Source organism: Indicator indicator, chromosome 4 (assembly GCF_027791375.1).
Source record: "Indicator indicator isolate 239-I01 chromosome 4, UM_Iind_1.1, whole genome shotgun sequence".
Lineage (NCBI taxonomy): Eukaryota > Metazoa > Chordata > Aves > Piciformes > Indicatoridae > Indicator > Indicator indicator.
The window spans coordinates 46,912,250-46,927,149 of NC_072013.1; the positions used below are offsets into that span (position 1 = coordinate 46,912,250).

Here is a 14,900-nt window from a genome sequence, read left to right on the forward strand (position 1 = left end):
GAGCTGCGAAGATGCAGCTTTGCTGTGGCTCCTCAACATAGTGCTCACAGCTGCAGCCAGGGACATTTCTAAACCTGCATAGATTACATTCTGCACTATAATGATTGCTCAAGAGAGGAGAGCTTTTAAAAATACCATTTCTATAGCATTCTCTTTTTTGTAACTGTAGCTGCTCTAATAAAACAGCCTTTGTAGTATTTTTATCTGAACAGAGATTGCACTGCCACTCCTGGGGACTCTGGAGATGCAGATACTTAGCACTTGGCCTCACTTTTCTCTTGAGCATGAATTCATGGTGTTTTCAAAAGCTGCCTTTATTTCTACTGTTTCTTACTCCAAAGACCTAGAATTGGAAAAAAATATAATTACTTAAGCTGCTGAATATTCTGTGCTTGCTCTCTGAGAAGCAAATGAGGTGGGTTTTATAACAGAGGTGTGTGTACATATGCGTGTTAGGTATTTTGCTTAGGTTTTTAAATTAATGCAAAGTATTTTTTTATAGTTTCTGTTTTGTGTAAAGCTGTGGATAACACACATGCTTTGAGAAATCCAGTAAAATATTTTCCTTGAAGTTTCAGGGTTTTTTGTTTTTTTTCCCCCTCCGTCTTGTATTTTTCATACTCACAGCTTTGGATTTCACTATTTGCTTTTAGCTGCTTGTTTTCCATTATTGCAATAAGACAAGAAGCTGAATCTTGTTGGGTACAGGCTGGCGTGTTTAAAAATGATCCTTGTTAATCTAATAGAACAGCAAGAGAGAAAATAATAAAAGCCTGAACAATAAACACCAGCAGGGCAACTGCCACATTTGGCTCATGGCAATTGGACTTAGTGCTGGGTCATTAAGAGTTGCTTAGTAGCTAACAGGAAATAGCCACACAAAGTGTTTGCAGTGCCCATTTTATTGGAATGGCAAAGCCAAGAACACAAAACACACAAAATTAAAATTACCCTATGAACTTTTAACCAACTTTACTATTACTATTACTATTATTATTATTACTATTATTATTATGAGCCTAGAGCTAAACAAGAACAAATTACTGAATTTGGGAAGCCTGTTGAAGTCCTGCAGAGGCTGACAGTGGGTGTGAGTGCTTACTCTAAGTGTGCTGAAAGTCATCTCAAGAGGAGAAAGTGGGAAATTGCTGTAGTCTTAGGTCTTTGTGATGTTTGTATGTTACAAAAAAAAAAAAAAAGAGGTCAGTCATGACATGTGACTTCACCACCCACTCAGTAGCCTGTACAGTTGATAGTATCCTCATCCATATTGAGTGTTGACCTAAATCTGCTTTCTCTTGAGATCCATGGCACAGCTCTCACTGTCTTTACTTGAATAGCCCTTTTCAAGCATTCTGGATTAAGCTTGCTTTTTAAAATGGGTTTACTAGTTCAGTGTTTATCCACAGACATGCTTTTTATTTGGCAGTCTGTCCCATTTTCCACCCCAGCTGCCTCCCCTCCACAACCAGCATTACTCCTAGCCCATCAGCTGGGTTTGCGTGGTGGAGATGAGGCTTCCTATCCTCACAGTCCTCTGTGCAGCCTTGCTCAGAGTAAATAAATCCCTTGAAAGTGCCTGGGCTACACAGTGGCCTCCTTCTTGCACTGCCCTGTCTGGGCAGAGCTCCCAGTGAGATATCTTCCCTTCTCCATCCTGCTCTTCTCTGCACCCAAGCTCAGTGCTTGCACCTGAGCTGCTGCAGGCAGGCTAGTGAGCTGAGGCACCCCAGAAGGGAGAGTGTAGCCCTGTCTGTATGGCTACCTTGCCACTCTCTTATCAAAATGGTGGTTTTCATTGTGTAAGTCAAGGGAGAACAGGTCAACTAGCTGCTGCCCAGCTCCCCAGTTCCCATCACCTGCTCATGGCTCAAGCTAATATTTCATGATGTGCAGAAACAAAAAGCTTTTGCTGCCAGCTAGACATACATAGGGTGTTGTATCCTTGAGTCTGATCTCTAGAGTTTTTCCATGCATTGCTTCACCTTCCCCTGAAGTGGTGTTGGATCTGCAGCAAAGGACAGTTCTGCACACACAGGCAGAGAAAGTGGTGTTTTCTCCAGCTGCAAGATCAAATGTGGTATCTGTACTGTAACCTGGATTAATCTGTCTCTCCAATGCATATAATGAAGAGGATAGTAAATGTTGCTGAGATCTCGTGAGCATGGCCACTAGATCACCAGGGGCTGCTTAGCTGGAAAAAAGCTGCCCTGATGCTGTGTATGCACCTGAGATGTGTATTTGAGGGTAGGTCCCTTTCAAGAACATCTCCTTGAGCTGGGAACCTCTAGGCCTGGTTCAGTTACTGCAGACAGGGCCAAGTTATTAGCAGAAATAAAGAAAAAACAGAGGTATTTTATTGCTTCTCAGAGTTCCTCCCCCCCCCAAGCTATTTTGGCGTACAGGATGCACACTCACTAGGAACTTCTCCAAGCTCTAATCAGCTGTATGTGAGTAATAAGTACTCTTATGGTAAGTAACAACGTGGATGAGTGAGTACTCAAGGGTTTTTGGGGCCTGGCCAGATGAGTCGGTGTGGTCACATCTCCCTCTTTTGGCTGTACAAGACCCCCAGCAGCCTGGAGGAGGGAACAGCCATTTTTTGTGCTTAACAGTCTGCCCCTGTTTAACTCTGGGCTGGGTTCATGCTGTGGATGGGTTATAAGTAGTTGGAAGTGTAGAAGGATAGCCCTATGAGATTGTTCCCAGAAGAGACAGTTGCTGGAGGCTGTGGGCTTTTTGTGTCTAGTACAGAAATTTGACCAGAGGGAAGGAAAGGTGTGTGGGGTTTGTAAAAGATGAAAGCCATGTAGCAGTAGGTGGGTGTGCTACCCCCACTGCTTCCTTGGGCAATTCGTGGGAAATGCTGAAGCAAGAGCCCCCTGAAACCTGAGGGTCACAACTGTAGTTGCTGTGTGGGCAGTGGCCCTCTCTTCTCCCTCCAGCCCTGCAAGCAGGCACACTGTCAGTAAAAATCTCCCTGTGGCCATTACTAGGTGCTGCATCTTGGGCACTGCTGGAAAGTGAATGAACTTAGACCCCACACCCTGCACAGCACAACCAGGGCAACCCTATTTCTTAGCCAGTCACATGTTATTTCCTTTATGCTTCAGGCTCCATTGCCCCTGAAGTAATCCCAGCTCTTCCCACGTCCCAGCAGATGTGCTGCCTTCTTCATGTCAGTGCTCCTCTGACCTAGATGGAGGGAAGGCAGCATGAGTCACCCTTTTCTGCTGCTTTCTAAGGCTGTTCCAGGGGCTGTGGTTCAGCTCACTCCACCTCAGAGCTGCACAGCCTGGATGCAGCCTGCCCTGGCTCTGGGCAGAGAAGCACCCCTGGAGGAGGCAGCTGCACCCCACACTCCCCAAGCAGGAGCTCTCCCTGCAGAGGGTGTGTGAAGTGATTCCTGTGGGTTGGTGCTCCCTGTGCAACCCTGACACCTTTGTGCTCTCTTTCATACTTGGCTGACAAGTGTCCTGTGGTCTCATGTCCTTCACAATCTCCCTAACCCTGCTTTTTTCCCTTTTTTCCTCCTTATTTCTATTAGACAGAAAATCTGTCTGGTCAGAATTCAACCCACAAGTGACAACAGACAAGGCCTCATCAGAGGCCATGGATAACTGATGTGGGATGCTCTTTGTTGTGGTCATGCAGGCCCACATTTCACAAGAACCAGTGCAGTTCCTGCTTCTTTGCAAATGCTGGAGCAAAACTACTGCTCCAAATGCTTCATCCAATCCTGTTCAGTGTCTTCATTCATGATCAGATAGTGGAGTCTCCCTCCATGGGAGGGAAGCCATCTGGACATGGTCCTGGGCAGCCAGTTCTCAATAGCCCTCACTGAGCAGGGGCCACCAGATCACTTCCAGAGGTGCTTTCCAACATCAGCTGCTCCATAACTGAGGTATGTGGCACTGCCTTGCCCTCAGTCCCCCTCCTGTTGCTCTACTGACACCCCTGAACTTGCATTTTAGCAGCAAGAAACTGCTCCCCCAGGGACTCTGTGTACCAGGGCTTTCTTATGTTCTCTAATGGTGTACCTATTTCCAAAAGAATTTACTAACCCCTTCTGTGAGCCTGGCCATCATTTCCTTTTCCATCAGTGTCAATTTTGCCTATTGCGTGCATTACTCAAGCTCAGAGGTTGATATTGCCTCTGTGGTGCTACCAGAAGCCCTTCTCAAATGCACCTAGCATTTGAGTCTTGGCACCTGTAAGCTTTAGGATGAGTTTCCTTCTGCCTCTAGCTCCTACTTCTTGATCCTCCTGACAAGTTGCACTTTGGAGCAGACTGCCCCTGAGGCACTGGGGTGTGGGTGCAGGTTTAAACAATCACAGAATCAATCAGGTTGGAAGAGACCTCCAAGATCATCAAGTCCAACCGATCACCCAACCCTATCTAATCAACTAGACCATGGCACTAAGTGCCTCATCCAGTCTTTTCTTAAACACATCCAGGGAAGTTGACCCCACCACCTCCTTGGGCAGCCCATTCCAATGGGCAATCTCTCTTTCTGTCAAGAACTTCTTTCTAAGAACTTTCTAATATCAAGGCTAAAAAGTACATTAGCTAGTAGGGTCTGCTCAGCCCCACAGGGATGTGGCTGAGGAAGTCTAAGCCATTTTGCTGCAGTGTTATTATTTTCCCAACAAAAGGCAAGAAATTCCCAGGGTAACTCTTTAGAGCACAAATTATCCAGTAGGTTTCTAGGGATGTAAAGGGGTAACCTAAGCTATGTGTTTATTTAAAAATAGAACAAGTCAGTTTGGTGTGTGTGGGTTGTAAAATACAAAAACCTCAGGAAATGAGGAGGAAATGAGCAGGGCAGGAAGCTGCACTCACAAACCACTGTAAAAGTGCCCCTCTTCTGATGACCCCCATCCTGCCCTGATGTTATCACATGCTTCCTTAGCCCTGCAGCTACACTGTCTGCAGATCACCCTCTGTGTTCTGCTGCTGCTGGAGCTGTGATTTTCTTCTCCATGCCATTTGCTGTCCTCTAGTACCCAGCTGGCACCTTGCTGCATGTCCAACAACATCTTGACCTTTTCCCAGTTTTCTCAATCCTGATTTTGTATAGGGATATCATTGCTCATCCACAGTTACACATCACTGCCTTTCCAGAGACTTAACTGCCATGCGTCTCTCAGGACCTCCCTCCTCTTCACTGACATTCCCCACCACTGCCACTGCCAGCATGAGAGAACCCTTAACACAAAATACTTCACCATGCTCCATCAGGTGGAAAAGCAGTCGCTGAGTCCTGGCCACATGGAAAAGCAACCCCCCTTGATTTTACACTCCTACAGTAAATGGGGCTGGAGACATCACAGCCCAGCTCCTCACCAGTTTGTGTTAAAACCCCCAGGGCCTGACAGGTCCCAAACAATGTGCTCCTCTTTCACCATGGGCAGCTTGGGCAGTTTAAAAACCACAGTGTGAGGGGACTTGAGTGGGTGTTGAAGATGGCACTCTCCTGGGCTGATGGGACTGGTTGTGGGGCTGAGCAGCACAGGCTGCACACCCTGCACTCCTCCTGCACCAGGGGCACTGCTAGCGAGTGGTCACTCCTGGGCTGCTTCCACCAGCACACACTCACCTGCTTGGCCACAGCACACACTCACCTGCGTGGCCACAGCACACACTCACCTGCGTGGCCACAGCAGCATGGGGGGCTCTTGCCAAACAGCACAGGGAGAGGCAGGAGGGAGTGTTGTTCATGCTGGATAAAACAAACCCTGGTTTTACACCTCTCAGACAGGGTCAGCTATTCCCATGGGGTGCTTGAAATGCTGGAATTCACCAGCTGTTTTCTTTGGACACTGGTGTGTTGTATCTGGACAGAAACTGAGGTGTGCTGTGGATCTGGATGCCTCCACTGGTCTACTGTGCCAAGAAAATTTTGCCAGCTGCTGGGACCTCTGCCTGCTTTGTAAACAGAAAGGCTGCTTGCCCTCATCTGTAGCCCTCTGGAGAAGAGAAGGAAGCCAGATCACCCAGGGTCACTGGAAGAGCTGGGGCAGGGCAACTTCCTGGGCTCCAGTCTGGTGGTTTCATCTCCATCCCTCTCATCCAAGGGTCTCCAGCAGGACCCCACCAGATGTGAGCAGGGAGATAAAGCACACAGCACAAAATCCCAGCACGTGAGGCATATGATAGACCTCATCCAAGGAGCTATTTTACAGGCCAGAGAGAAAATATTCAGAATAATGGATGCTGCACAGAATGCCCATGAGGTGCTTAGCACTTGGTGGCTGCATTCGGAGACACTCAGCTGCAGAGCAGTTCCTGGGAGCAGCCAGTGGCTTTGAACCCTTCTGGGATATCGCTGTCCAGTCTGGAGATTATTTTGTAAATGGGTTTCTTCCAGGAGGGGTCAGCGTCCTTGCCCGCCTGGATGGCACTGAAGAACTCCCGCAGCGTCAGGCTGGCCACCTCCAGGAACCGCCCAGGCACCTGCAGTGAGACAGGCATCAGCCCATGGCACCGCTGGCTCTCTGGCTCCCACTCGCTCTGCTTAAACCCCCATCCCCCACCAGTCCTGTTCCACAGCTCCCCCTCCTCACCTCGAAGTCATTCCCCTTGTTATAGTGCATGTTCAGGGCACGGAAAAGCTCCGAGTCCCGGGAGACCTCGAGGGTGCCAGCATCCAGGACACCCTCCAGCAGGGCCTGCCGAGCAAACTTCTCCACCTGGATGTAGTAGAACTCACGGAAGTTGCTGAACCACTTGATGAGCTGGGAGGTGATGTAGCGGTTGAACTGCCAGGGATGGGGGGAGACAGAGCACAGACCTTACACCATCTTGGAGTCTCCCAACCCATGAGGCACCACAAGCCTCGCCATGCACCAATGCCTGGCTCCAAACCCAGCCCTGCCCCAACTGTGCCAAAGCACAAGCCGAGACTGTGACAGGGGGGTGTCCACAGTGCCTCTCCCCACTGAGATTCAGATCCCAGCAAGCCTGCAGAGGAGAGGCACATTCATGCTGTGCTTTAATCCCAACACCTCGAGTGCACACAGCCAACACCTGGCAGCCCAGGTCTGCTCCCAGGCAGCCAGTGCTGAAGAGGATGCCATCCCCCTGCTCCTGCCAGCAGGTCAGGGGGACACAAGAGCATCCCCTTCCCCAGCAAGGCAGGTTGAGCGTCATTCCATGTGGGAATCTGGTCAATGCCAGTACCAAGTAGTGCCATGTTACCTGCACATCAAGGAAGTAGGTCTTCAGCAGAGTGGAGCTGGGGTAGCGGGTGAAGAAAAACATCAGCTTGGCCTTCTTCAGGTGGCTGGGGGTCAGTGCCTCCTGCATCTGCCTAATGGTCAAGGAAAGCCTGCACGCAGCAGCCCAACCCACTCCACATGTCCCTGGCATACATCTGCCCAGTGCCCATGATAAGCCCCTCCCCACGGCTTGGTGGCAGTGTGGAGTGGGCTCATATCTGGCTGGGCAGTTATTGGCTTTCCCCTTTGGCATCCTTGGGGAAGCTGTGCTCCCCACCACATGTCCCAGGCCAGTAGGAACAGGGGTTTCCATGAGACATCTGTTCTTGGCATAGGATGACAGGACCACCTGGATGGCCTAAGATCAAGTTTGGGAGCTCCTGACTTCTACCCCCAGCTATGCTACAGCATCTAACCTACCCTGAGGAGCAGCAGTGCATCTCCACTGCTCACGACACCTTTCCTGCTCGCTCCTTTTTAGCCTCCTGTGCAACAGCAGAGACACTGGCCTTGGGGAGACCAGCAGATGCTGGGCTGGGCTATGGCTCCAGAGGAAAAGAGGAGCACATCCAAGCTGAAGGACCCCTCGTACCTCCAGTCAAGCCCAGGGACCACTCCAGCAGCTCCCAAAGGATATATGGGTGGAGGCAAAAGGCACCCTGTCAAAGGCAGCCTGCAGCTCCCTGTGGCCATCCCTGCCAGCTGGCAGCAGTGCCAGGCTCTCCATGTCAGCAGGGCTCAGGGGCAGGGGCTGCTGCTGCTGTCTTGCCACTGATGACCTCAGTTTGACAGTTCCCCAGTGCAAGTCAAGGGGCTCTGGAGGACCCCTCTCTGGAGCAGAGGGGCTCCCACAAGAGCCACTGCTCCAGAGGCTGTGCTGGCTATAGCCCAACAGCTGGCTCAGCAGATGGCTGCCTTGGATGGGGAGAGTTGAGCCCAGTGAATAACCCATACTGGGTACCTGAGAGGCTTTTCTGACCCCCTTTGAGCTGAAGGAATCAGCATGAGAGTCTAGGCTCTTCCCCAAAGCTCCTGACAGGGCTTCGGCCTGGGGTGAGCCCAGTGCAGCTGGTGCATTCGTGGCAGATGGCTTAGCAAGTGGCTTTCTGCATTTCCCAGCAGTAAAATACTCCCTCCTGGCATCTGGCCCTGGCACCAGGAGGCTGCGGTGCTGCTCCAGGAGGTGGCTGGCTGCCTTTGGCCAGGCAGTCTTCAGAACAGTGTCCACCACTTGGGACACCACCCTAGATAGCTCCTGCTTCAGTGCCTGCGAGAGGACCATCTCTGCAGAGGGCAGGCTGCCTGTGTCACCTCTGTCTTCATCTTCCTCTGGCTCACACACCTCCAGGATGCTCCTCCAGAGAGGTGCTTTTTGTGGGTCACTGCTGGCACTGTCCTTATCCAGTTTGTCTCCAGGCTTTCCAGGCAGTGGATGCACTTTCTCAGCACCTTCCTGGGTTTGAGCAGCATCCCTAGAGTCATAGACCTGGGAGAATTTCTCCTGAAGCCTCCTCAGCTGCTGCTCTAAAATGCAGAGCTGTTCCTTCAGCTGCTGGCAGCCCTCAGCATGGTGGCTGCTCCCTGTAGGAGTCACTTGACTGGCTGCCCCTGTGCCCTGCTGGGGCAGCCTCAGCTTCCTCTTGTTTTCCCGAGGCATCTCACCACCTGTCTCTCTCCCATGCCCAAAAGCTGCCTCCAGGCTGATGCCAAATGCCTGAGGGCTTGGTGGGAAGCTCATGCCTTGGATGATGCTCTCCACCCTCGCCCGCTTGGCTTGTAGGTGCTGGTCAGAGAGCTGGTCCTGTAGGTGCTGGCTGGAGACCTGGTCCCTCTCACCATCACAGGGCACAGGAGCTGAGGTGTGGGTCCTGGGGAAAGCCAGGGCTTGTGCTTCTTCTCCAGCAGATGAATCACAATTGTAGTCCTGAGGCAGGGCCACTGCCACAGAGGAAGGGAAAAGGATGGTGGGATCCAGGCTCCTGCCAGCCATTGGGTGGTTGAGGAGCTGTGATATCAGAGATGAACTGGGGGAAGGCAAGAGGGAGCCAGTCTGGAAAGAGGGCTCTGACTTTAGCCTCTGGCCATGCCCTGAAGTGGTACAGTCTTTGTGCTGCTCAGAGCCACTCCTGCTATCCATTGTCTCTTCTTTCTGCCTGGATATCGGAGAGGTGACCCTCAGCTGGTTGGGAGTCATTTCCAGTGACAGACTGGCAGGCTTCCCAGGTGTTTGATGTTTCAGCCTGCTAGTGGTGTGGAGCTGGAGGAAGAAACATCAATGGGCAGGACCTCATACAGCAGTTCTCCAAGCAGATGGCCAGAGATTTTACTTCTCAGGAATCTGTCAAGGGTTAGGGCTGGGCCAGCCACTACACAAACGACTGACTCTCTTCCCAAAGAGGAATAGAAAGGGAATAAGGGAGACTCATAGATTGGGAAAGAAAATTAGAACAGCTTTAATGAAAATAATAACAATAAAATTAAATGTGTACAAATGTATACAAAATCAATATCCAACCCAGCTCCCCTGATGGCAGTTACCTTGCTGGCACCACTGACGCTGTGGGCAGGCACTGGGGAAGTCCCAGACTGGACTTAGCTGCAGATGGGAACCGGATTCAGGAATGCACAGATTGGGATCAAAGGCAAAATGGACAGAGAACTCCTCAGATACCAGACGTGAAAGAAGAGAGCTTGACCCTCATGATCCTTCAGCTTTATACTGACTATGACGTATATGGAATGGGAATACCTAGTTGGGCAGTTTAGGGTCATCTGTCCTGTCTGCTCCTCCCCACAGGTGCAGCCTTTTACTTTCTGCACCCCCAACATGGCACACAAGATTTAGCAGTGACCTTGGTCTTCATAGGAGCAAGTCTAAGCAAGTGCCTTTCTGCACACCAATCCTTAGTAGTAACTGTGAACACCAAGTGTTATCACCACTCGAAGCAGACCCTGGCTGCAGAAAGATGCCATTAACTGCAGAAACTGCAGTTACTGAGAAGAGACTGAGCTGAAAAGTAAAATCACTCAAGAGAACCAGTTCTGCTCTAACTCAAACAATACACCAGGACACGCCTGCTCTTCTGCAAAGTCTATTCCAGCAGGAAATGACCCAGGCAGAAACCTTCCGACACTGCAAAACTCATGATCAAGCTGTCAGGTATTGCACCAGTATAGGCTGGGCAGTGACTGGCTTGAGAGCAGCCCTGAATAAAAGGACTTGGGGGTGCTGGTAGATGAGAAGCTCAACATGAGCCACTGGTGTGCACCTGCAGCCCAGAAAGCAAATCACATCCTGGGCTGCATCAAGAGAAGCATAACCAGCAGGTCAAGGGAGGTGATTCTTTCCCTCTACTCTGCTCTGGGGAGACCCCACCTGGAGGACTGTGTCCAGTTCTGGAGCCCCTATGACAAGTAGGATCTGGATGTGCCGGAACGTGTCCAGAGAAGGGCCACCAGGATGATCAGAGGGCTGGAGCTCCTCTCCTATGGAGACAGACTAAGAGTTGGGGCTGTTCAGTCTGGAGAAGAATAGGCTCCAATGAGACCTTACTGTGGCCTTCCAGTATCTGAAGGGGGCCTACAAGAAAGCTGGGGAGGGACTTCTTATGGTGTCAGGTAGTGATAGGACTAGGGGGAATGGAACTGAAATAGAAATGGGTAGGTTGAGATTGGATATTAGGAAGAAATTCTTCACCAGCAGGGTGGTGAGACGTTGGAATGGGTTGCCCAGGGAGGTGGTAGAAGCCCATCCTTGGAGGTTTTTAAGGCCAGGCTGGATGTGGCTCTGAGCAACCTGATCTAGTGTGAGGTGTCCCTGCCCATGGCAGGGAGGTTGGAACTGGATGATCCTTGAGGTCCCTTCCAACCCTAACAATTCTATGATTCTATGACAACAGCAACATCCCGGACACTATCACAGATCCCACCTACCAGCCAGGCATCCATCATGCCAGGAGCACTGTGAGGGCTCTGGATGTGCCCAGCAGTACAGGTTTCCCACACCACCAGCTGCACCTGCTCCAGAGGCATTGGGGAAACTCCTCTCTGGCCTGGTGGACTCAGGTACAAGGGTGGTGAGTGCTAGATGTAACCTTCTGCCATGAATGCCTGGGCAAAGGTGGGTTTGGGTGCTCCCAGGTGCTGGCAGAGCACAGGGATGGCAGCTACATCCCTGACAAAGGCATTCACAGCATGTAGCAGCTCAAGAAGGGCATGGCTGCTGTGTGCTTCTGCCAGCACCCAGCCAGTACCTGCCACCACAGGCCTGGGGGACGGTGATGGGCAGCAGTGCTGGAGGGCTGAGATGGCACAAACAGGCTGATGGAAAGGGGCACAGTGAGGGTGAAAGTGATGTAACCTGCTGCGAGTGGGACACACTGAGATGTTCAGGCTGACACAGCACAGGGCTCCTAAGCGCTTGGCAAAACACTGAATAAAAGGGATGGGGATTACTGGGGAAGAGAAAAACCACTGAACCAGCAGCCCTGGACTTAAAATTGTCACGTTGACTCCAGGCAGGGACCTTCCACTCATCACTGGCTTGGACAGCTTTTGCAAAGGAAGGTGCAGATGCGGTACCCACCACCCCGGGGGATGCTTCTTCCTCAGCTACCTTAATTAGCAGTAGCTTTGCATTCTTTAGTAGGACAGTTTATGTCTTTCCCAGACACCTTTAAAGTGTCTGAGATTCTTTTGCTGTATCCAGAAACGTCTGATCACTTTCAACCCCATCAGCCTCCTGTCCCTGTGACTGTCTGCTCCACGGCAAGTCCTCCAGGCTAACGAGCCGTGTAGGAAATGGGTTTCTTCTCACTCATTTTTTAGCAGGTTGCCTTTCTTTGACCATTCCTTGCAGGTATCTGGGAGAGTTCTGCCTTTTACAGAGCTCTACTCTTCAAAAAACCCAAGTATTTTCTGAGTTGTTCAATGTCACTTGTTGCTCTCCCATCTTATTCCCCCAGCCTTCCCAACCATTAGGGTTTCGTTTTCCTAACAGTCTGTCACAGGGGCATTTCACAGAATCACAGAATTAACCAGGTTGGAAAAGACCTTCAAGATCATCAAGTCCTATCACCCAACACCATCTAATCAATTAAACCATTGCACTAAGTGCCTCATACAGTCTCATTTTAAACACTTCCAGGGATGGTGACTCCACCACCTCCCTGGGCAGCCCATTCCAATGGCCAATCATTTAAACTGCTTAGTTTACCTGTGGCCAAGGTGCTGAGCTCACTCTTATGGAACAAGCTTCACCATTGCCTGCAGCCACCTCTTCTCAGGAAGAAGCCTGTCAGCTTCTTCCAACAAAGCCACAAAGCAAATACAATGCAGTCATAGACTTCATACAGCCTAAAGCCTTTCCACTCACCATGGGCATGAGACAGCTCGCCTGGCTATGTCACTTGGTTTGTTACAGAAACACCTTCCTTTGGCATCTGGTCACAATTTCTCACCCTCCTCTGTGTTCCACAAAGTCAGAGAGCTTGCCATACCCTGTGCTGAGGCTTCCCAGCCCCGCAAACCCGAGGCACCCCCCAGAAGCAGATCAACTCAGAGCTGGCAAGAAGTCCTCCACTTGCTTAAAGCTTCCAGCACCACCATCTTCCTGACACAGATTTGGAGGGTAGGAGCAGAACCTGCAGCCACGGCAGCTCATCATGAGTGGTCTCAACTTCCCCCCACAGCTGCCTCAGGGCTGCAGAACTGGCAGATGCTACCCCGAGCAAACCGCTGGTGCTGGTGCAGCCCTTTGCCTGCTGAGTTAGCAAATGTGTGCTTTGGTTCCTACTCTTACTACCAGCCTTCACCAGTACCACCTTCCAAAACACTAAAAAGCAGTTGAGGCTCCTCTTACCTGAGGCAAAAGACAGAAATGAAATGAAGATGCTCAGAAAAGCAGGCAAGTGTGTCCTCTCCGAAATGGGAGCCACCCCGGGTGGGCTTCCCAAGCGCTCCTCGGTGGGAGAGCCACGCACGGAGCAGCCTGCCACCCTTCCAGCACTGAAACCCCCCCGTCCAGCTTACCCCGGCCACCGCACCCGTCTGTGCTCAGCAAGCGGTCCCTGACCCGAGCTGCTCGCACCTCTCTCCCCCCTCTCCTCACCTTGGTTCCGGGGGCGCAGGGAGCGCAGTGCCCTGAGGGCAGGCGTCCCGGGGCGCCGGGTGCTGCAGAGGCAGTGCCAGCACATCCTCCCGCTGCGTTCAGGTCCTTTAAAGAGGGAGTGGGGAAGCTGGAGGCAGCCAACCGGCTGGGAACAACTTGTGAATATGCAGATGGACATCCAGGAGGTCAGGTCCAGCACTAGGGTCCAACCACCTTCCCTGCGGCTTGGCCGTCTCCCAGGCTTATGGCCCCTGTGGTCGGATGGACAAAAGCTGGTGCCAAGCTGCTGGCTGTTTGTGTGGAAAGAGGGCTGGGTGAGCAATTCTTCCCTACAATCTGGCCTGGAAACCTCATCTGGGACCTAGGATGGTGAACTATCGGTGAGATGAGGCAAATACCAGGCTAGCAATGTCACAGGCAAGCAGTGTCACAGGCAAAGAAGGAGCTGGCTCAGAGTTCCAGATATTGCCCAGCTGCCATAGAAAGCACCCAGGCATTTCCAACATGCCCCACCACGCCCCACCACAGGGACACTGGACATTTCTGCTGGCCTGGAAGTCTGAGGTGTAGAAAACGGCCAGGAAACAGAAGAGCACAGGAAAAGCAGCAACAGTGTGTCCTTCGCTTACCACAGGTGCTAGCAGAGCCACCAGTACTCTCAGCAGAGCATGCTGGACCCCAGCTCCAGGGCAAACCTACTTGCCCCAGGGGCATGCGTGGCTGTGAGACACTTCATGCAGGAGCTGTGAAGGTGGGTGGACTAAGCTAGTCATGCATGCCACTCCTGGGGCTTCGTGTGCTTTGCCTCCACACACTTACTGAACATGGTGATGTTTGGTGTGTTCAATGGCAGGAAGGAGGCTGTGGTTAAAAGTAGTTGACATCAGGAGGTCTCATTCAAAATACCAGCCTATGGGAGACACTGCAGAGAAATCTCTAGCAGAGAACCTTTCTGGCTCAGTTGGCTTTTATTAAAGCAGTTCAATCATTCTCAAAGCCTTAGAGGCTGTCCCCTCTTGATTTTTATTCAACTCCTTTTCTTTGAAAATGATTCCAAGGATGTTTATTGCAAATTTTTTATTAGGAAGGTTGCAGTTTACCATTCATATATTACTAAGCAATGGCTAAATTAAGGACTTGGCTCCTTGAGACTTGATGCCTGGCTGCCAGACAACTTTCCATGACTATCCCAAGCTAATTCTCAAATTCTGCAAATGAGTTCCTTGGGTTTCTTCTAGTGGTTGCCTACTTGGAAGTAGGCAGAAAACAGAAACTAGCTGGGGGTTTTCAGACATTTGCCACACACAGAGACCACATCTGACAAGGCAGGACTTAATCGTGGACTCGTTTGCCCCTTCTGCTGTGGTGAGATGACTTCCTGGCCTGTTTCTAACCATGTAACATCCCACTGGCTAACACCTGCAGCATCCACAAGCCTGACCCCATGATTCGTCAAGGTGAGCAGGAAGACCACTGGTACAGCAGTTCAGAGGTGGTTCATTGAAGAGCATCGTGGACCTTTGGTCATACAAAGGGCCATTCACGTACCAAGAATGGTAGGTCACATAAC

General features: G+C 51.0%; 1 protein-coding gene across 1 annotated transcript; it reads right to left on the bottom strand.

The window, feature by feature from the left end:
* Window positions 1–6,271: 6,271 nt before the first annotated feature.
* On the bottom strand, window positions 6,272–9,415 carry PROX2 (prospero homeobox 2). Its single transcript, XM_054400835.1, has 4 exons — window positions 7,856–9,415; window positions 7,202–7,306; window positions 6,568–6,762; window positions 6,272–6,457 (listed from the first exon to the last, which is right to left on the bottom strand). The coding sequence occupies exons 1-4, from the start codon at window positions 9,413–9,415 to the stop codon at window positions 6,272–6,274; spliced, it is 2,046 nt and encodes a 681-aa protein (XP_054256810.1).
* Window positions 9,416–14,900: the final 5,485 nt, after the last annotated feature.